Genomic DNA, 21,277 nt, shown 5'->3' on the forward strand with positions numbered 1-21,277 from the left:
TGCTGATTCCTCCATGGCAGGGTCGGCAAATTTCCCTGGAGCCCGCAGAGGGTTCAGCACGCTTCGCACGCCCAGGCCAGCCCTGCAACCAGCCATCTCCAAGGGCTCCCGGGGTCCTTGTCGAGCCGGGACCAGAGACTCTGCCAGATGGCCAGCATACTCCAAGCGGAGCGAGGGAGCGAGGAGGAGGAGAAACAGCCTTCCTTGGCAGCAGGGCAGGAGGAGCAGCAGGGTCAGCGGAGGCTCAGCTTCAAATGCCTCCGCTCTTTCCAGCGCAAGATCAGTGAGGACAACTGGAGGAGACAGCAGGACTCAGGCCTCGAGCCAGGCGGCAAGTTAAGCTCTAGAGGCAGCACAAGCCAGGTTGGCTGGTGCCCACGCTCAGGCAGGGAGTCGCGTGGGCTGGATCGGAGCTGAGGTCTCTGCTGGCTCTGAGAAGTGGCTTTGCCCCTGCGAGGGCTGGAGCGCATGGAGATGGAAAAGTAGCCACTTCCCAGGTGCCATGGGCATGAGTTCCCCATGGGCAGAGAGATCCAAACAGGGCTTGTCTCTTCCAGCTCTGATATAACTACGCTGTGGGGGTCAGATGCTTAAATGGGCCCAGTCAGGACCGTTGCAAGGCACCCCCAGGGCTGTGCCACACTTTGCCAACTGCAGACATGTTTCCGCAGGACTCTGCATTCAGAGGCCTTGGCGGGATCGCAGATCATGGGGTTAACCCGTCCCACCCTACCCCACTCCTTGGGATAGCTAGCCCTGTGTTGCCGAGGGGAAAAAAGGCACAGAGAAAGGGGTCACCCAGGAGAACATGAGCCAGGCTTCCCCGTGGCCCTGAGACACCTTCCTTTTCACCCTCAGTTTTGCTGTACGCCTTGTTGAGATCTGTCCTTTGCCCTTGCTCGGAGTGAGGTCTGGGTGATGGTGGACTACGGTCTGTGAACACTGAGGCACAGAGTCCCCTCAAGCTGGCGGGGACCCCTCGTGTTGCTGCCTGCAAGATTGTGAACCCTTCTCCCTCCACAGGACCCAGAGGAAAAGAAAATTGCTCTGGAGCTGCTGGAGACAGAACAGGCTTATGTTGGCCGCCTCCACCTTCTCGACCAGGTCAGCTGGGGAGCAGAGTGGCCCACGCAGGCCTGGGAGGTGATAGCCCTGTTGCCATCCACCATCAGCACAGCTCAGGCACCCCTTGGACTGGGCCTACGCAGATAAACTAGGCAGGGCCAGGCAGGGGTTCACACTCATTAATTGTCCTGTGCTCCTTGGCGGGGCTGGGATCCTGTAGCCATGCCTGGGCACAGTTCAGGGTGTGCACGGACTAGGGATTCTTCCCTGGAGGTTTTGGAGAGCATGAAGCCATACGGATGAGAGCCATGTGGGGCCAGTGGTCCTCAGGGCCAGAGAATGGGTCTGGCCTTTGCCTGTCCCGTGTCCCACACTTCCAAGGAGCACCTTTGTCCACTTCCCAGCAAAGCCCATTTTATGTTTTACTCCTGCTTCTCTCTCAGAGCCTGGGCTTTCCCTCCTGCCTGGAGTTGGTCCTCTCCACTGAGCAATGTGCCAGTCTCGGAGGGGACAGGCCCCTGAGCCCCTTCCTGACCCTCTTGTTCACCCCTCCTTTCTTCCAGGTGTTCTATACGGAGCTGATGAAAGAAGCCAAAAATGGGAAGATAGTCCCGGAGGAGGTGGTGAAAATGATCTTCTCCAACATCTCCTCCATCTACCAGTTCCACGCCAAGTTCTTCCTGCCAGAGCTGCAGAAGCGCATGGAGGATTGGTGAGTTGGAGGAGGCAAGGGCAGGACACCCGGGTTTCTTTCCCAGAATGGGGGAGCAGTGGTGAATTTGGTGTCCTAATGGGACCAGAGAGCTCAGAGAGCTCCTAATGGGACCAGAGAGATGTCTTTGTGCTGGAAAGTACTTCCTTAAAACACTCCAGCCCAGATCAGGGTATTCCTGAAGACACCTCAGGTGACTCAGGGGTGCTGTCAGGTGCAATCGCCTAGGCTGGCTGCAAGCTGGGCGTGTGCCTGTTTTGGAGAGCAGGATGGTGTATGGTCACAGTGGTAAACCTCTGTCCTCCACCGTGCCCGGGCTGCCCCTTTGCTTTATCCCTCACTGTCCATCTTCCCCACTTGGCTGAGGAAGGCGCTTGTCTGCAATCTCCTCCCACAGGAGTTCCAATCCGCGGATTGGGGACGTGATCCAGAAGCTTGCACCGTTCCTCAAGATGTACGGCGAATACGTGAAGAACTTTGACAAGGCCGTGGAGCTCATCACCGTCTGGTCGGAGAAATCGCCACCCTTCCAGGAGCTCATTGCCGACATCCAGGTGATGGGCCACAGCGAGGTGGGGGACCTCAGCGCTTCTCCCCAGGGTCTCCCCGCAAGGGGGAAGCAGGGCTGGGGAGGTGGGAGCCAGCATGGTCACTGTGTCTCTCTCTGTGCACGGGTGTCTCTCCCCAGAAGAGGAAGGTCTGCGCTAACCTAACGCTGCAGCACCACATGCTGGAGCCTGTGCAGAGAATCCCACGCTACGAACTCCTTCTGAAAGACTACGTCCGAAAACTGCCACCCGAGTCCCCAGACAGGGCCGACGCGGAGAGTAAGGGCTCCAGCTGGCTCTCCCCCTGGTGGGGAGCAGAAGGGTGGGTTTGTAGGGGAAATGACAGCCCTGAGGTGGTACATAGGTGTCAGGACACCTGGGTTCTCTCCCCAGTCAACCTGCGCTGCTGGATAAACCTCTCAGTCTTGCCCTTTTCTGAAAGGGGGGGATTATTCTGCCCGTTTGGGGCGTGTGGAGGTGAGTGAGGAAAGCGGGTGGTGGTTCAGCACAAGGATGGTCCCTGCCAAGCATCCCTCGGGGAGATCTGCAGTGACCGGGAGATGTATCAGACCTCTACAGGTAACGGCAGTGCCCAGTCCTGTTAGGATGAGAGTGATAAATGACCAGCCTGTCCGTCCCCCCCAAGACTGGTCTGTGCTGCGCAATCCCGCCGGATCCAGACGCCTGTGCAACGTTCAGGGCCATTCAGGTTGTGTCCAGGGGAGGGCAGCAGCAGCCAGCGACATGTGGCTCCCCAGGCTGGGAGAGACCAAGGAGTGTCTCCTGCTCACTCCACAGCAAGTGGTTAACCCTCCTCCCTTTCTCTTCTCATTGCAGAGGCCCTGGAAATGATTTTCATGGTGGCCAAGCACTCGAATGCAGCTATCGCTGAGATGGTGAGTGCCTGTTCCAGCTGCTCTCAAAGATCAGTCCAAGCAGCTGGCCTGGGAGGTGGGGATGGCGGGGACGCAGGTGTGCCGAGGTTGTGGCTGAGCTGTAACCCCCTGTCTGGGGTGATGGAGAAGCCTGACCGTGGCCCTGGCACCCTTCTGTGGCTCTTGTTCCTCCCCACTGCCCCTCCCAGCCCAGCTTCCAGCTGCTCCAGCGAGTCTCCGTTCTGTCCCTGGCACTGTTGTCCCACTCTGTCCCCTGCATCACCATCCTCCTCCATTCCCTGCACTGCCACCTCCAGCCAAAGATGCTGGTGAGCAGTCAGTGCCTTCCAACACCTTACCCGGAGGCGAGGGGACCAGAAAATGCTCAGATTCCCCCAGAAGCAGGTCACTGCAGTGTCCCCCTGCCTCCCCCAGGAACGGCTGCAGAACCTCTGGGAGGTCTATCAGAGACTGGGCCTTGAGGACGACATTGTGGATCCCTCCAATGAGCTGATCAAGGAGGGGCCGGTCCTAAAAATCTCCTCCCGCAACAACACATCGGAAAAGTACCTGTTCCTGGTGGGAGCCGGGATGCACTGGGAAGGGGCAGGGAGGGCGGATGGGGAGAGGGGCAGCACGGCCTGGCTGGAGGTGCCAGGACTGCTGCTGGGACGTCTCCGCTTGGAGAGGGTGAATGCAGAGCTGGGAGGGTTTGAACCCCTGGTGCAGGCACCCTGTAAAGGACGTGGTTGGGACACTGCTGATGCCCTAGGCATGGCAGCCCTTTAGGGATGTCACCCTCCCAGAGGACTTTGCCTCTGCAGGGCGGGAGGGGGCTGAGACAGAAATAGTCACTTTTGGGGCCAGATCATTCCCAAGAATTGGATCAGTCCGAAGAGGGTGAAGGACCCCAGATGCCAGGGCGACCCCCAACCCTGAGCAGGCAAAAGGCAGGTTGCTGGGCCCAGACCGACCCTCTTCTCCTGCCACCCAGTTCAACAACATGCTGCTGTACTGCGTGCCCAAGGTCATCCAGGTGGGCGCCGAGTTCCAGGTCCACCTCCGCATCGACGTGGACGGCATAAAGGTCAGACAGGCGCCTTGACCTTGCGTTTTGCCCCATGCCCTGGGACACAGTTTCAGAGGCTCCCCACAAAGTGTAGCCAGCTCTGTGGCTGCTGCCCAGCACCTCCGGGGAACGCGGAGGGAGGAGCTGGAGCCTGGGGTGGCTTTATGGATGTGCAGGACTGGCTGATACGGCCTGATCCAGTGAGGTTGCAGTGCCACCTTGTGCACGTAGTATTTGAGGGGCTGAAGGGCTTGTGCCCAAGGGAAATCCCTGTCCCCCCATTACAGAGGAAGGTCCCAGCGTGCTGGATGTGGATTCAGCGCTTCCCCATCCCCTCTTTGGTCCTTCTCTCAGGTGCGGGAGCTGAATGACACGCAGTTTCCTCACACCTTTCTGGTCTCAGGCAAGCAGCGGACGCTGGAGCTGCAGGCCAGGTAAGGGGAAGGGCGACGGTCCTGCAGTTCCTCAGGGAGGAGGGACACCGGCTCATCTATCTCCTCTTTTGCATCCAGGTCCAGGGAGGAGATGAACTCCTGGATCGAGGTATGGCTGAGTACTGGGAGAAGTCTCGCCCATCCCAGATGAACGCCTGGGTCCCGGCCCAGGCTGAACCCCCACCACAGGACATGTGTCACATGCTGGTGTGTCCAGGGATGCCGCTCCGGCTCCCAAGCCAGCTGCAGCCCCCCACTAGGACCTCGCATTTAAGGACTCTCATGTCCGCAGCTTGTGGCTGACACTACCTCCCCAGCCATCCCTCCAACCCCGCTTTCCCCTCTAGGCCTTCCAGGACGCCATCAACAGGAAGGAGAAGAGCAGTGAGAGCTTCAAGACAGCTGTGCACGGGCCAGAGATGGGGCCTTCTGCGCTGAAGGTAGCCCTTCTCCTGCCCTCCCCGTGCCTTGCCTGACTCCAGCATCCCCCTGCACTGAAGCACAGGGAGTGCTCACCTTGCTGTGCTTCAGTTTCCCGAGCTAGACAGCCCTACGGAGCTAGTGGGGGGAGGCTTGGGAAGAGGAGAAGGGCTGGGGAAGGGAAGGATGAGAGCAGAGGAGCCAGGGAGGCTGAGTGGGGCATGAGCACGGCCGCTGCACCGAGGCTAGCCAGCACCAGCCCCTGCCCCAGCGATGCCGTCTCCCACCTCCAGACGGAGGAACTGGGCCGTCGAGCCCCGCAGTGGGTGCGGGACAACCTGGTGACCATGTGCATGCGCTGCAAGGACCCCTTCAATGCCATCGTGCGCCGGAGACACCACTGTCGGGCTTGTGGATACGTGAGTGACCCTGTCCCCCAGTGCTCCCTCCCTCCTGGCCTGCTCGGGTGGCAGCTGGGGCAGGAACACAGCCCTCCTATGCCCTGTATCCTTGCCCAGAGCTCAGGGTTGCTTCTGGCCCTCAGCTCTCCGTTTCTGCTCCTGTGGGGATGGAGCTGTCCCTGGGGTCCCCCAGCCCTGCCCCAGTCCCACCAGTGTCCGTGTCTGGGGGCCATAGGTGGTGTGCGCTCGCTGCTCCGACTACAAGGCTGAGCTGCAGTACGATGGGAACCGCCTGAACCGCGTGTGCCAGGAGTGTTACATCTTCCTGACGGGCCATGTGGTGCACGAGGACCGGGAGGGGAAGCACAAAGGCATCCTGGAGGTGAGCTTTGCCGCTCTCTGCCTGTCCTCCCTCATCCTCTGTCCCTCTGTCTCCGAGCTCTGTTGCCCACCCCAGTCCCCAGCCCCTCTGTCACTGCCCTGCCTTGCTCCTGCCTGCTGGCAACTGAAGGCAGGGGCTGGAGTAGCTTCTGCAGCAGTCAGAGAGGGTCTCTGCACTTGTGGGGCTGGTGGACATGCTAAACTCTCTCCCAACCCTCCCTGAGCCTTGGGACCCTGGTATCTGGGGTCCCGCCACTGCAGGATCGCAGCAGGCCCCCCACAGCCAGAACTGGCCCTCCCCTGCCCCGGGTTTGGGGTGTTTTGTGGCAACTCAAAAATCTCTCCCAGCCTCAGTTTCCCAAGACGCAGCAGGAGTCCCTGAGGCTACGTGACACCGGGCAGAGCAGGGGGTTCCGAGGTGGTGGCTCAGGACCATGCTGGACCAGGGCCTGAGCCCACAAGCCTCCCTGGAGAGCCCTGCGCGGACATCAGCATCCGCACGAGTCCATGCGCACAGGCCAAAGCAAAACCACGGGTGCCTGCAGGGATGGTGGGAGGCTGCAGCCTGCACCAAAGCACTTGTTTAACTGCCCAACAGTGACCCCAGCAAGCCTTTCCCAGCACACCATTTTTATCCTGTACCCCAAAAAGGATGAAGATGTCTCCTCTGTCTTCTGCAGCTCCCCACCTAACTTCTGGGAAATCCAGGAGTAGGGAGTTTCCTGGGAAATGGCCCTTCGATCAATCCCTTTTCTGCCTCGCCCCATGCCTGGTTGTTTAGGGGTTTGTTTGCTGGTGTCTCGGCAGAAGGAAGCAGCGGAGATATCGGGCAGGAGTTTGCTCTGCAGTTCCCTGCAGCTGCTGGACAAGAACAGCAAGGGAGGCACGCGGGGCTGGTTCGTGATCCCGCGGGATGACCCCCTCGTGCTCTACATCTACGCGGCCCCCCAGGTAAGGCCGGCCATGGCTCCGTCCACAAGGGGCTGCCCGGCGTGCCTGTCCCCCGGTGTCCCACCCGCTGTCTCCGTTCTCCCGGCAGGACGTCCGAGCTCACACCTCCATCCCGCTGCTGGGCTACCAGGTGAGGGACCTGCCCCAGGGCGACTCTCGCCACCTCTTCCAGCTGGTGCAGTCCCGGCAGGTCTACACCTTCGTGGCCGACACGGAGGAGCTGAAGCGGCGCTGGATGAGGGCCATGGCACGCTCTGCCGCGGGGATCACCCACCCGGAGGAGGACGAGGACGCGGACTCCTTCGACGAAGCAGAATGAGCCCCGCAGGCCGCGGCCGCCTCTGGGGCTGCCCCGCAGTGCTGCCGTGCGGGTCGAACCTCCTCCCTGCTCTCCCTCACTTGCCGCCTGGCTTTGGACAGATCCCCCGATCTCTCCACGCTTTGGTTTTCCCTGTTGCAAAAGGGGCGAGGCGGAGGCGCGTTTGCTGCCGTCCGGACGACCCCGATCCCCCTTCCCCTCCTTCCTCGCGCTCTGCAATGGGGAGCTGGACCCTGGATGGAGACGATGGAGGTACCTGAGCGGGGAGGTGGGGGGAGAGCCGGGAGATTTAGGGTGCAGGGAACCTGCACCCCTGCAGCCGGCAGGCCCCTTGCCCGCTGTGCCGTGCCACCAGCTGCCGCCCGAGGGCAGCAACGCCTCAGCCTTCCTCCGAGTATGGTGCAGGATGCCCAGGTTTGTGAAAGCATCTGTGGAATAAATCCCCCCTGCAAACCCCCTGTGCAGACCAAGGAGTCTTTTTGGGGGGGTTTCCGGAGTGGCCTGCGGTGTTGTCACCAGGGGCTGAGCCCCGGCGTCGCCTTATAACCGTAACCAGCCCTGGTCTGGCACCACCTTGCAGCTCGCCCTGCTCCCGCTCCGGGGGCTCTGGTTACGGATGGAGGTCGCCCCTCTCCCAGCCCCATCGCTGCTCCTGGCCTCCACCCACTGCTGCGTCCCACGGAGCGGAGGGACCCCCCAGCCTGCGTCCCCGTGCCAGGCTGCGCTCCTGCCCCATCCCAGGCTTTCCCCGGACCCCCATCCTGCCCACCAGAGCCCTTACACCTCTCTCGGTCACCCGTTCCCTGGGGAGAGGAGCTCTGGGACAAGGCTGGGTCCAAGGTGCCCCGGCCGGGCCGGCACACGTGGTAGCGCCACGCTGGAGCAGGGCAGCGATGCCGGGGAGACGCGACGGGTTCCCCTCTACGTCAGCAGCGCAGCGGACACCTCTGGTCCCTTCACCCCTGCGCTGCAGCTCCAGGTCGCTCCGTCCACGTCCTCCGTAGCTCCCCCAAAAACGTTGCCCAGGCAAAATTTGAGCCTCTGGCAAGCTCAGAAGCGGCAAAGGGGGAGATGGGGAGGCTCAAAATGGAGATGGGGAGGATGCTGCCGGAGGGGGAAAGCGCCGGCAAGGGGGAAGCCCGCGGGGCTGGAGCATCTGCGCAGCGGTGGCCTCCTGGCGCGATCCGCGTGCCGGGGAGGAACGAAACGAGCCCGGAGCGCCGCGCTGCCGCCGCCACCGGCCCGCGGCTCATGAATGGGCCTAAGAATAGATTTCCTGTTTACCGAGCGAGAAATTGCTTCTGGGGCAGAGGGCACCTTGGCTGCTATTTTTAGCAGCTTTTGCCCACCCCGTTCCTGGCGCTTTCCGCCCGCCGGCGCTTGCAGCTCGCCCCGAGCCGGGCAAGGTCGCCGGCAGCCGGGGGAAAGGGGCAGCCGGGGGGGGGCAAGCGGCTGCGCCGGGATGGAGACAGTGATGCAGGGAGAGACCTACCTCACCTGGCACTTTGTGTGTCCCCCATGGTTTTGTTTTGTTTTTTTCCGGGAAAAAGGAGCGTTTTGCACCCAAGATGCAGCGAACGCACCGTTTTGGCAAATGCATGGGGTTGGGGAAAAAAACGGGGGCTCGGTTTGTACCCGCGTCCTTCGTGTCCAGCCCCCCAGAGCGGGAGGAGGGCTGCGTCCCCGCGGCGGCTCGAGTGGAGCCCGTCGGCCTCTCGCCTGCCGGGGCAGCAAGCGAAACCCCGCGGCGAGGTCGCGCCGTTTCCTATTCTCGAGAATGAGGAAGGCCCGGAGGCCATTTACTGGAATTCCCCCTCGGCGCGGCCCTCCCCCGGGCCTCTTCTTGTAAGCACTGACCAAAATACGTTGTGAAACCCGCACGCGCGCCGCGGCCGCGCCGGGGGGGTGAGGGGGGGCCGCCGTCATTGAGAAAACCCAAGCGAAGGTGCTGGGCTCGGTGCAGAACTTGTCCCATCCCGCCGTAGGGTGTGGGATCCCCCCTGCGCCTCCGGCACGGGGCGAAGGCAGGCGACGCGGGGGTGGCCGGCGGGTGCCACCCCCCCCCCCACATCCCAGCTGGTCCCCAGGGCCAGTCCTGTCCCCCCCCCCCAAAACCCCAGGTGTGGGGCAGCAGCGGGACCGGCTGGGGCTTTGCTCCGCGCTGGCTCTCGCGGCTGCTCCGCGGGATGGGGGCTCTTGCTCTATAGGGTCAGGCGCTATAGGGGGCTTCTGCACCAAACAGGGTAGCTCTATAGGGGCTGAGCCCTATAGGGGCTCCTTTCTCCGGCGTGTTCTCTTGCTCTCGAATCGCCGGGCTCTCCGGGCAACCGCTATAGGGGACTGCGTGGCTGCTATAGGGGACGGGGGGTTCTTGCTCCATAGGGGCTGCTCTCCTGCCGACTGTATTTCTGGGGGCAGCAGCTCATACTTTGTAGTGGCCCCTATAGAGTGGCTGGGCTCTATAGGGGCTGGCTCTGTGCAAGGGGGGGGGGGGGGCTCTTGCTCTATAGGCGTGGGGCTCTGCAGGCGCCTTGCTGGGCGCTGCGCCGGAGAAGGGTCCTTCCCACCACACCCTGCCCTATAGGCGCCTCTGCCCCATAGGGGCCTGGGGGTCACTCCTGCACCGCGGGTCCCCAAGGGCCCCCCCCCCCACGTGCCCTGGCCCTGCCGCAGAGCCCCTGCAGCCGGCGGGGGGGGGGGTGTCCCTGCCCCGCTTGCACCCGGCACCTTAAATAATACATAGGCCGGTGCATCGCCCCTCACCCCGGCGTCTGGTCGTCCGCATCCCCTCCTGCGTTAGGGCCCCCGCGCGCCGCTCGCAAAGGGCGTTTCGTGCGCCGGGGAGCCGGGTCGTGCGTCTCGCGAGGCGCCGGGCGGGAGGGGTTTCCCGGCGGCGCGTGTTCGGGGGGGCAGCGGGGGGGGGGGGGAGCGTTATTATTCCATTTGCTTTTGCTGCCTCCATCCAGGAATCTCTGCAATGTGCCGGCTGCTCGCCGGGAGGCTGGGGCGGCCGTGAGTCACCGCTGCCGCCGCCGCCGCCGGAACGTGACTCGGTTCTGCTGCTCCCGCCGGCAGGACATGACCGGACTGCCAAGCGCCGGAGAACCCCCGGGGCCCCCGCGGCGTCCCATACGCCCCCGGCCCAACCCCTCTCTTATTTTCCTGTTTTCCCCGGCAGGGAGACCTGGTGCACCAGGATCCCAGGCGGCTGCTTTTTCCCGGGGAGCCGGGAAAGCCCTGGAGCGCCCTGCTCCCGGCGCCGCGGCGGGTTCCCCCTGCCTCAGTTTCCCCATCCGCCGGGGAGCGGCGGCGCCTCCCCCGTGCTGAGGCGGGGAGGGTTATTTCGGGTCGCGCTTGGAGCGGCCGCGGGGTGTTTTATTAACGTTAATCATCGGGGCTGGCGAGGGACCAGGACGCGGTGGCGGTGAAGCCGTGGTGGCGGCGGGGGGGGGGAGCCGGAGCGAGGCGCAGCCCTTCGGCCCCGCGCTGAGACCCAGCGCGCTCGCTGCACCCCAGAGCCAGCGAGCCGCCAGCTTGGGGGGGGTGGGGGGCTGCTCATCCCCCACCGCCAGCCCCTTCCCACCCGGGGCTGAGGCCGTCACACTCATCTCACGCATGGCCAGGCGAAGGGGGGGGCAGCAGCAGGGCAGGCGCCGCGCCGCAGCGCGTCCTGGCACGGCCGGGACCACGCCGCCTCGCATGCTGATGAGGAGGAGGAGGAGGAGGAGGAGGAGGAGGGGGAGGAAGCACCGGGGTCTGCGTCGCGCGCAGCCGGGCCGGGAAAGCGCCGCTCGGAGATGCGGTGGGGAGCAGCTCGGGGCTGAGCACCGGGCAGCTCATCACACCTCAGGCGGGGCCGGTACCTGCCCCCCCCCCCCCCCCAAAAAAAATTCAGCCCTTGCCTGGCCGCAGCTGCCTGTGTCAGCAGTGATTGAAAGCCCGGCCCGGCTGGCAGGCCTCGCCTGCGAGCTTGTTAATTAAGAAATACATTTAATTAGCAGCACCCCAGCTGTGACTCAGCTAATAACCACGCGGGAAACGAGAGCCGGACCCGAGTGCTGGGGCAGGGCAGCGGCGCGCGGGGGCTTCGCCGGGAGACCCCCCGCGCCGGGCGCCCTCGGCCCCCAACCCAGCACCCAGCACCCACCCGGGGTGTCATTCCCCCCCCCCCCCCGGAGGCAATTACCCACCGCCAGGCTGCAAATAATAACACCAATAAGCCGTTAGGCTGCTATAAATAGCAGCGCTAATAACCCCCGGATTGCACGGAGCTTTCCAGGAATAGACCCGCAACCGCAGGGGAAGCCGTGTCCGTCCCCCCCCAGCCCCCGGCTGGCCTGGGGGGAAACTGAGGCAGGGCCCGTGCTCGCCCGCCGCGCGGCAGCCGTCTGCCAGGCAGCTGTGGAATTTGCTCCCAAAGAAACCGGCATGTAAATGAGCCCTTATGTATATTTATAGGCGCCGTCCTGCCAGCTGGAATCGAATAGGGGAGAGAATCAACTGCGAACGCGCCCGGCACAGGAGGGCTGCGCGGCACCCCTGGGCCGTGACACCCGGCCCCGCACCCTGGGGTGCTCGGCCCCGGTGCTGGGTGCCCAGCTCTGCGTCCCAGGGTACCGGTCCTGCATCCTGGGGTGCCCAGCCCTGGTCCCAGGTGCTCAGCCCTGCATCCCACGATGCTCAGCCCTGGTCCTGGGTACCAACTCTGCATCCCGGGGTGCTCAGCCCTGGTCCTGGGTGCAATCTGGGTGCCCAGATTGCATCCTGGGGTGCTGGTCCTGTACCCCTAGGTGCCCAGATTGCATCGCAGGGTACCAGCTCTGCACCCTTGGGTGCTCAGCCCTGGTCCTGGGTGCCCAGCTCTGCATCCCAGGGTACCAGTCCTGCATCCTGGGGTGCCCAGCCCTGATTCCAGGTGCTCAACCCTGCATCCCAGGATGCTCAGCCCTGGTCCTGGGGTACCAGCTCTGCATCCCGGGGTGCTCAGCCCTGGTCCTGAATGCCCAGCCCTGCAGCCTGGTCCTGCAACCCTGGGTGCTCAGCCCTGGTCCCCGGTGCCCAGCCTTGCACCCCGGGGTGCCCAGGTGCCGGGGAGCCGACGCCGGCGGCTCTGCAGGTCCTGCAGCCTGCGGTGGCCTTTGGGGGCCAGCGGTGAAGCCGATGCCAGCACCGGGCTGCGGGGAGACGCTGGAGGCTGCTGCTCGGGTGTCACCTCTCCCGACCACCTTAGAGAAATTCCTCTTTCCCTGAGCAGAGCCTCTTTTCCGGCCCCGTCCAAATCCCGCCTGGAGCAAGGGCCTCATGGGGACTCCCTGCTGCCCGTGGATTGGATCGGTCCTCCAGGGATGCTGCCCCGCTCCTCCAGGGTGGCGGTGGCAAGGAGGTGCACATGTCCCCACGGCTTGTCATGCTACGCCAGCCCCGAGCGCAGGGGACCGGGGCCAGCACGGGGGGGTGCAAGCTGGTCCCCAGCCTGCGGGGGGGGGGGGGGGTGTGGCAGCAGCCTTGTGCACGTGCACACGTGAGTCCCATGCAGGTGTGCATATGCGTGTGTCCCATGCAGGTGTGCATGCATGAGTCCCGTGCAGATGTGCATGCGTGTCCCATGCAGATGTTCATGTGTGTGCATGCGTGTCCCATGCATATGTGCATGCATGAGTCCCATGCAGATGTGCACGCGTGTCCCGTGCAGATGTGCATGCATGAGTCCCGTGCAGATGTGCACACGTGTGCACACCCGAGCAGCACAGCATGGGTGCAGCCCTGGGGGTGCAGAGCTCCCCGAGCCGGGGCTGGGAGCAGAGGCGAAGGCCCCGGCATCCCCACGCCTGGATTTCCCCGCAGCCTCCGCAGCCGGCGCAGGGAGGGGGAGCGGGAGCGGGAGCAGAGGGAGGCGGCGGGAGCGAGGCCCATTAGAAATGCAGACAGCGCCGCGCGGCTAATGTCTTCCTGTCTGGAGGGAGACGGCGGCCCGGGCGCAGCCCCGCCGCCGCGCGCCCTCCCCTCGCCCGCGCGGGAGGCACTGGGTGCCTCGCGCCCCGGGGCGCACGGGGAGCCCGGGCTGGTGGCAGGGACGCGGGGGCACCGGGGCTGCCATTCGGCAGAGGGCTTGGGTGCGAGCAGCCCGTTAAGGTGACGGATCTAAAAAGCCCCCGGAGAGCAGCCCCCGCCGCCAGCCGCGCGGGGAAACTGAGGCACGGCGGGCCCACGGGCGGCTTTGCTGGGGGCGAGGGGCCGAGATCGGCCCGGCCACGAGGGAGACGGGAGCAGCTCCGGCGGGTGGGGGGCTGGCGGCGGAGCTGCGTGGGGAGGTGGGTGACAAACCCCTGGGCTCACGGCACGCTTTTAAGTCACCTCCCTATGCAACAGCTCCATCCCTCTGCATCGGCTCCATCCCTTTGCATCGGATCTGTCCCTTTGCATCGGATCCATCCCTGCATTGGATCCATCCCTCTGCAACAGATGCATCCCTCTGCATCAGATCCATCCCTCTGCATTGGATCCTTCCCTTTGCATTGGATCTGTCCCTTTGCATCAAACATATCCCTTTGCATCAAATCCATCCCTCTGCATCGGCTCCATCCCTCTGCATTGGATCCGTCCCTTTGCATCAAACATATCCCTTTACATCAGATCCATCCCTGCATCAGATCCATCCCTCTGCAACAGATTTATACTTCTGCATCAGATCCATCCCTCTGCATCGGATCCATCCCTCTGCAACAGATTTATCCCTCTGCATCAGATCCATCCCTATGCATCGGATCCATCCCTCTGCATCGGATCCATCCCTTTGCACTGGATCCGTCCCTTTGCACTGGATCCGTCCCTTTGCATCAGACATATCCCTTTGCATCAGACATATCCCTTTGCATCAGATCCATCCCTCTGCATTGGCTCCATCCCTCTGCATCGGCTCCATCCCTCTGCATCGGATCCATCCCTCTGCATTGGATCTGTTCCTTTGCATCAAACATATCCCCTTGCATCAGATCCATCCCTCTGCATCGGCTCCCGCCGCAGAGGAGAGCACAGCAGCCTGCAGGGAGGGGAGCTGCGCCGGGCGCCCTGGCGAGTCCCATCCGCCCCCGGCAGGACGGGCCGCTGGGCCGGAGGGGGCAGGAGCACCGGGGGCGGCTCACAGCCCCCCGCCCAGATCCATCAGGATGCATCCCGCGGGCTCGCAGCGCTCCTCCCGCCCCCGTCGCTTCCCGTTATCGCTGGCTGCCTGCGAGCGTCTCGCTCCGCGTCCCAGCCCACCCCGCCGGAGCTGCCAGCAGCACAGGGCAAACGGGGACAAGGCGGGAGGGAGCGGGAGCGCCTGGTTTCCGTGCACATTTATTTTTCCTGGAAGCTCCATCTAAATCCGTAGGATTGGGGGAGGCCGGGGAAACCCATGCGGGCCTGATGCCCGCGCCAGGGCACTGCCCCCCGCCAGGCCGCTTCGCCCCACTGCTGCGTCTCATCCCGGCCCCGTAACGAAGCTCCGGGATAAGAGGAGCGTGCCGGAAGCTGCCGCCCGGCACCGCTGCCGGGAAGCTGCTCCAAAACACGCATCACCGCCGGGGAACGACGGGAGGCTGCCGGACCGGCCCGACCAAGGAGGATCCCATCCCGGCGCTGGTTCGTCCCCCCTTCCTCCTTGCTGGGGGCAACTGGTGCAAACTGGAGTTTAACGGGAGCCGGACCTGCCGGCATGTGCACGTGGCGGGGGCTTCCCGACGCCAGGAGGCGGAGGACCGGAGCGGGCGTCTCCGGTGCCGCCGGTCACCACCGCCGGTTCCAGCAGGTCCTTGGCCGTCGCGAGCAGCTGGTGCAAAGCTGTAATTACCTTAATTAGCTCGGGGATTGCGTCGCCTCCCCGCGCTCGTTCCGTTTCTACAGTAACGAGGCCGGGAGGTGCTCCGGCACTCGGCCCGCCGGGAAGCAGCCGGCAGCCCGCCGGAGGCGCGACCCCGCGGCGAAGCCGGGTGCCCCCCAAAACCCCCCCCAAAAGCAGGCATCCCGGCTGATTCCCACCATCCCGGCAGGGAAATTCGCTGCTGTCGGCGCCTGTCCAGCGCACGGGAAGGGGACGCAGGACAGACGGGAGCGGGGAGGGATGCCGAGAGGCGCTGGCACGTCGAGGCGCTCCCGGACGCCTGGGCTCGCCGCTCGCTCCCGGTGTTTGCCGTAACCCAATATCCCCCTCGCTCCCGCTGCAACGGCCGTTTGGGAGGAAACCGTAAAAGCTTCAGGAAATGGGTATTAATTCACACGGAGGCAATAAAAGGGGAAGCAGGGCTCCCGGGCAAAGCAGCATCCTCCGGGAGTGGCGGCACGCCGGGCTCCGTAACACCAGGAAAAGGCCACGGCATTGGAAAGGACCCCCGGCTTCATCTCCTCTCCGTTCCGGGGCGGATTTCTCCCCTGGCGGAGGCGAATTTCGCTGACTGGCCGCTTTTTAAAAATAGCTCTGCCGTTGTCAGCAGGTCAGGGATGCTCCGGATTGAACCGTCGCGGCCGCCCGGCCCTTCCTCGCGGCGGCACTGGGATGCTCCCTCTGGGTGCAGCCGCATCACCGGTGGGATCCGCGGGCACCCAGCACCCCGCAGCGCCCCGCTCCCTCTTCTTCCTCGGCACCCGTTGCCCTTAAACGTAAACCCGCAACGGCAGCCGCATCCCGCGGGATCCGGCCCGGCCGGGTGCCCCCTTCCCCAGCTGGTCCTGATCCGGCCGATCCCTCTCCCCACCCGCCCGGGGCTACATAAGCCCTGAACGGCCCCAGCTGCCTTTTTCCTCTGCTCTTTTCCTTGATTCCTGCCTTCAAACAGCCCTGGAGCTGCTTCGTTCCCGTGCCCGAGCTGCGCCGCTCCGTGCTGAGCGGTAGCCGACGGGAGAGGGGCCGGGAGCGGCGGGGATGCTGCGGGATGGGCTCCGAGCATGCAAACACGTTGCACGAGCGGAGGTAGCGGCTCTCGCCCCGGCGCTGGCCGGAGACGCCTGGTGGCTCCGAATAAAGGAGGTGAGAGCAGGGAAAACGCTGCAGGAAAGGCCCTGGAGCAGCGGTGGGTCTCTCCACCATTCCCGGGGAGGAACCGGAAAGGAGACCGGCCGCCTGGGATGTCCCAAGCGCCGCTGCCACCGCGGGGTTTCTTGCATTAACGCATGCGGCTCTTGCATAGCCTGAGGGCCGTGTTTGCTGCCGGCGGGCACGCCGGGATCCGGCACGGAGCAGCCGGGATCCGGCCGAGCACGGAACCGCCTTCACCACACTGACGGTTCTATCACAGGGAGCGCAGAGACGATGCCGAAGCGTTCCCGGTGGGAGCCCGGCGCGGGGTGGCGGCACAGGCGCCTCCAGCGGGGAACGAGGCCTTTGCCGGCAGATGGGCAGAGCCGATAACGCCCGGCCGCCCGCGCTGAGCGCCGGGAGCCGCGGATAAACGCCGAGCGGGGCCCCATGCCGGCGCCTGGGGCCAGCCGATACAGTCCGGCAGCCTCTCCCTTGTGCCCGCCGCCTCTCCCGATTCCCCTGGGGTTCTTCCCCCCTGGATATGCAATTTGCCTTGCTCTGATTGCCCGGAGCGATGTTTCCGGGTGCCTTTTTCCCCTCTCCGATGCTTGTAGCCAAACTGCCCTCATCCGCGTGGCCCTATAGCTCCTCCGGCGAAAGCGGAAGCTTTTCTGGGGTGGCTTTTCCAATGCCCATCCCTGGGACAGGATTTCCAAGGAGAAATGCCCCGGGGCTCTGCAAACTTGGTGGACAAAATTCCAGAGCGGGGAGAGGGGGGAAATCTCACTTTTATACTGCCGAGACTCGTGGCCGGCTCCGAACGATACCCAAATCCGCTCGGAAAACCCCTGCCGGAGCCTTCGGCCTCCCCCTCCTCTCCCTCCCAGCGCTGGCAAGGCCGGGCGGAGCGAGCGGGAGCCGGAGCGGGGCCGGGGAAGGGGGGGGGGGGAAGCAGCTGCTTTGGGGGTTATTAATGAGCAGCGGCTGATGGGAAGCGCGCGGATCGATGGGAACGAAGGGAGTTCGATCGCCAGAAGAGCCGCTTGCGGGGTAATGGGAGGCCATTTGCGCAGGCGGCCGGCGGAAGCGCATCCCGTTAAGCAGCCAGCAATTATCCCGGCTCGCAAAGGCATTAAGGTAACGAGGAATTATCCAGCCGATGCGCTTAAAGCCGGTGCCCCCCACCACCGCCAGCCACCAGGCAAAGAGCGGCTTCGGGAAAGGCAACCGGCCCCGGGATGGATGGAGATGGCAGGGAGGGGGTGCCGGATCCGGCCGCGCACCCGCTCCGTGCCTCGGTTTCCCCGGGAAGGGAACGCGGTTCGGAAGCGCCTTTCGCACCCCCTAAGTCCAGTGCGGTCGGTAGTGCCGGGTGACGGAAAGGCTCTTCCCCTTTCCGCACTGGATGTGCCTCCTCAGGCCATGGGGTTCCCCCACTGGCGGGATTTCGGAAGCCGGAGTGGTGCTGAGGCGTTTGGTGTGGATTCTCCAGTGTCTAATATAGGGGTTGTGCGCGTGCTCCCGCCTCCCGCTTCGTGCGGGGGAAGGACGGAGCAGCAGGAGCCTCCTCTCCGGGCACCCGCCCGTTTGCAGGCACCTCGTGTCGCCGCGACTGTTGCTCTTCGGGTGAAATTGTGCTCGGAGCGAGCCGGCAGCTCCGGCAGCCCACAGTCACGGGCTTCATTCCCTTCAGGAACAGGGAGCGAAAACCACTCCCAGGCTCCGCTTTTTGGGGCGATATCTCCCTTTCCCCAGGCTCTCTGGAAGCTTAGCCCTGGCACAAGCCCCAACGGCATGTCGGAGCTCTGCTCAGGCCGGTGGCATCCCAGGAAAGCTGAGCTTTCCTGGGGGATGGAGCAAGGATGATAGCAGTAACTGCCATTAGGTGTCACAAGAGCATCGGGTCTTTGCTCCTTCCGGAAAGATGAGCACCAGCATGGGACGGGGCGGCTGGGACAACCGGCCCTGCGATGGCATCCTGGAGCCCTTCCACGTCCCATTCCCGGTGCTGGGAACGGGCATGAGGCAGGAGCCGGTTCCTGCCATCCCCGGCAGGACTGTCCCAAAGCCACGGGAAAAAGTCGCCGGTTCCTCCCGGGAGCAAGCGCAGACTGCTGGACACCCGGCATTCCCCCCAAAATGGGTAGCGCTCATTCGAAGGCTGCTCCATCGCACTTGTGCAGGAGGAAAAGGGTCATTCCCACCTCTGTGCTGGATCCGGGTCCCCAAATCCTGGGAATAAACCTTGCCAAAGGCTCCAGCTTCAGCTCCAGACTCCGCTTGCCTCCTTTTCCCCCGCAGGTTTGTCCTTGTCCTGTGGCGTGGTCTCGTTAGCTGCCGGCACTGTGGATGAGCCCGGAGTGGGGCTGGCTGGTCTCCTCCCCCCCCAGGGATGCGCCGGCCTCGGATAACCCGCCGGGAATTTGCGCTTGGGCGCACGAGCGCCGTTTCCATCTTGGATTGGGAGGCGAAGCAGCAGCAGCTGGAGCTTGGCGCCTTGGGAAGACGCCGCCAGGAGAAAAACCTCTCTCTCCTCTCCAGCAGCGGGCGCGAGGCTGCCGGGAGCTGATAAAACGGCTGCTTTCCTGGGAAAAGGGCTGGAGCAGCGTTGCACTCCTCTCCCTGCTCTGGCTGGAGGAGCCGGAGCTGGTTGGGGATTTGGGCGAACGGGAGAGGCGTGCAGGGCTCCCTCAGTGACACTGGTGTTGGTGGCGTTCCCACGGGAACAGCCCCAAGTGCCAGGCTGGGATCGCTTCCCGGCTCTGCCAGAGACTCCTTGGGTCACCTCCCGTGAGTCACCTCATCCCAGCCCGCTCGGAGAGGCCGAGATCACGTCTGGCCTCCCCAGGCTGCGGCTGCGCTCCTGCCCTGGACTCGAGTCTGCCGGCGTCAGCTCCGGGGGCAGAGCGGGAGCCCCCAGCCCAGACGCCACGGGGACGGCCGCCGCCACCTGCGCAGCACCCGGCTCCTCTCCGCGTCTCCCCCAGGGCCCTTCCCCTCCATCGTGTGCGATAAGTGGGGTGTCCCGGGATGCGATGCACCCCTGGGTGCCCGGAGCGGCGATGCATCGGGATCCCGCGGAGCCCCCCGGCTTTGCATTCCCGAGGTGGAAAAAAAGCGCACCGGCCCCTGCGGAGAGGCCGGGCCGGGAGGCGAGAGGCTGGTGGCGGCAGCGGCCAGGATGCTTTTGCCGTGAGTCACGGCATTCCTGGCGGGTCAGTGCCGCCGCGGCCGCGGGATCCCCCGGCAGCCCTCGCCGGCAGCAGCGAGCTTCCCCTCCGTGCCGAACGCCCGGCTCCGCGGCCGGCAGCGCTCCGGCAGGGGGGAGCCGGTGCGGATCCGTGCAGCGCCGGCCGGGGATTTTGCGAGAAACGCGCCCAGCCCCGGGTGACCCGCGGGTTTCCTCCTTTCGTCGCTTCCGAAGAAAACCAAAGCGGAACAGGCGCTCGCCAGCGCGGGCAGAGCCGGCAGCGGGCCGGGGGGGATGGCGCTCCCACGGCCCTGCCGGCCTCCGTGCCTCGGTTTTCCCATTGGGGAGCAAGGAGAAGGGCCAGCGGTCACTCCAGCAAAGCCTGCTGTTTTCTTCCCAGCGTTTTTTTCCGGGCACGTCCCTCCCCAAGCGTTTCCCCATTTCTCTTCTTTTTAACACCAGCCCTTCGCGTCCTCCGCAGGGGCCCCTCTGCCCTTTCCCAGCGCTCGGAATATCCCCCTTTTTTTTCTTTTTTTCCCTCCTTAAGCGAAAACCCCTTCTCCTTCCACCAGCCCCGCGGCGCCCTTTCTCCTGCCGCGATTCCGTGTCACGAGCGGATCAGTTCTCTCCCCACCGTGAGCGGGAGGCGAGCGGCGGAGCGGGGCTCTGGGGAGCGGAAGGGCTCCGGGCCGGCAGCGCGCGCGGCCCCGGGGCTCCCGGCGCAGGAATGCCGTGAGTTTGCAAAGTGGTTTCAGCGAGACATTATCTAATGGAGGAGGAGGAGGAGGGTGGATAAAGCCGAACCCGCAGCACCGGCTTTCAATTAAAGCCGGGGAATTTACGGCTGCTCCCTCCCGACGCGGGCAACGCGGGCTCGGAGTGCCGGCTGGGCTCGTCCATGGGATCCTGGCCTGCCGGCAGCATCGCGCGCCGGGGCCGAAACCTTGCGGGAATGCCGGCAGCGGCCGGGTGTGTGCCGGGATGGCGTTATTCCCGCACGGGCAGGGAGCTGTCGCGAGCTCCGGCGCCGGGTTTCGGGGCGCAGGGCGGATATGGGAACACGGCCAGGCCGGTGACGGAGGAGCCCGGCGGGGCTCCCACGGTGACGTGCCGGCGCTGCCGCTGACGTCCGACCCCGGGAAAAGCCCTTCCTAGAGCAAACAGGTGGCGGAGCTGTGCAAACCCGGCTCGGCGGGCGGCTCCGGGCTCGGCCGGGCGCCGATCTGGGTCCCATCTGGCCGCTGTTTACCTGCCCACGGCCGCCCGCCCTGCAAACTTCCTCCTCGCCTCCGCCCCGGCTCCCGCTCCCCGGCGGAGGGGCCCAGGCGTCCCAGCCTCCTCCCGAGCAGCCGGCGGGGAGTGCGGGATCCCCTCCGGGGTCCGGCTTTCTGGGGGACATGAGCCGCCTCTGGGTCGGATGCTGCCAACGCCGACCCAGCTCTGAGCCGCCCCAGGAGCTGCAAACCGGTGTCCCGGGAGCAGATGCCTTGGAGCCAGGACTCCTGGGCCCCCTTTCCGGGAGGGTTTAGGCAGGTCTTGGCCTCTCCTGCGTGACGTCGGGCAAAGCACCAGGGACGTGACGGCTCCCAGGCACGGGCACCATGTGGCTCCGTGGGCTGAGGCCCGACACACTTCATCACACACACAGTGCAGCGAAGCACCTCCGCGCGCTCCCACTTCTTGCATTCGCCTTCCCACCGCTGCGAGGGGGGAAACCGAGGCACGAAGCCGGCCGGCGAGGCGGTGCCGGTGGAGCCGGAGCGGCCAGGGTGCACGGGCGCGGGCGGCTTGCGAAAGCGGCCGGTTATCAGCGCGCGAGCGTCACGCTCGGAGCAAGCGGCTTCCAGGAAAGGAAGGAAGTGTTGGGTCACCCAGCCCCGCTGCCGCCCTTTTCCAGCAAACAACCCGGCCGTGCCG

At 64.9% G+C, this 21,277-nt stretch overlaps 1 protein-coding gene across 3 annotated transcripts; it reads left to right on the forward strand.

The window, feature by feature from the left end:
• FGD2 (FYVE, RhoGEF and PH domain containing 2) lies at positions 1 to 7,628 on the forward strand. Of its 3 annotated transcripts, XM_067310491.1 has the most exons (15): positions 1 to 334; positions 1,022 to 1,104; positions 1,629 to 1,777; positions 2,175 to 2,331; positions 2,466 to 2,604; positions 3,163 to 3,221; positions 3,636 to 3,779; positions 4,195 to 4,287; positions 4,624 to 4,703; positions 4,782 to 4,812; positions 5,051 to 5,143; positions 5,417 to 5,542; positions 5,760 to 5,906; positions 6,713 to 6,856; positions 6,945 to 7,628. In XM_067310491.1, exons 1-15 carry the CDS (start codon positions 148 to 150, stop codon positions 7,173 to 7,175), a joined length of 1,863 nt encoding a protein of 620 aa, XP_067166592.1. In that variant the 5' UTR covers positions 1 to 147; the 3' UTR covers positions 7,176 to 7,628. The 3 variants fall into 3 exon arrangements, with proteins under 3 accessions (XP_067166592.1, XP_067166593.1, XP_067166594.1); XM_067310492.1 differs by lacking the exon at positions 4,195 to 4,287; XM_067310493.1 differs by lacking the exon at positions 3,636 to 3,779.
• Positions 7,629 to 21,277: the final 13,649 nt, after the last annotated feature.

Source organism: Apteryx mantelli, chromosome 25 (genome assembly GCF_036417845.1).
Source record: "Apteryx mantelli isolate bAptMan1 chromosome 25, bAptMan1.hap1, whole genome shotgun sequence".
Taxonomy (NCBI): Eukaryota; Metazoa; Chordata; class Aves; order Apterygiformes; family Apterygidae; genus Apteryx; species Apteryx mantelli.

Bases quoted from the DNA above. Each gene is read 5' to 3' on its own strand.
- FGD2 (XM_067310491.1), top strand. From the start codon at position 148: ATGGCCAGCATACTCCAAGCGGAGCGAGGGAGCGAGGAGGAGGAGAAA. The intron at 4,704-4,781 runs GTAAGGGGAAGG...TTTTGCATCCAG, and splicing joins ACGCTGGAGCTGCAGGCCAG to GTCCAGGGAGGAGATGAACT. The intron at 4,813-5,050 runs GTATGGCTGAGT...TTTCCCCTCTAG, and splicing joins AGATGAACTCCTGGATCGAG to GCCTTCCAGGACGCCATCAA.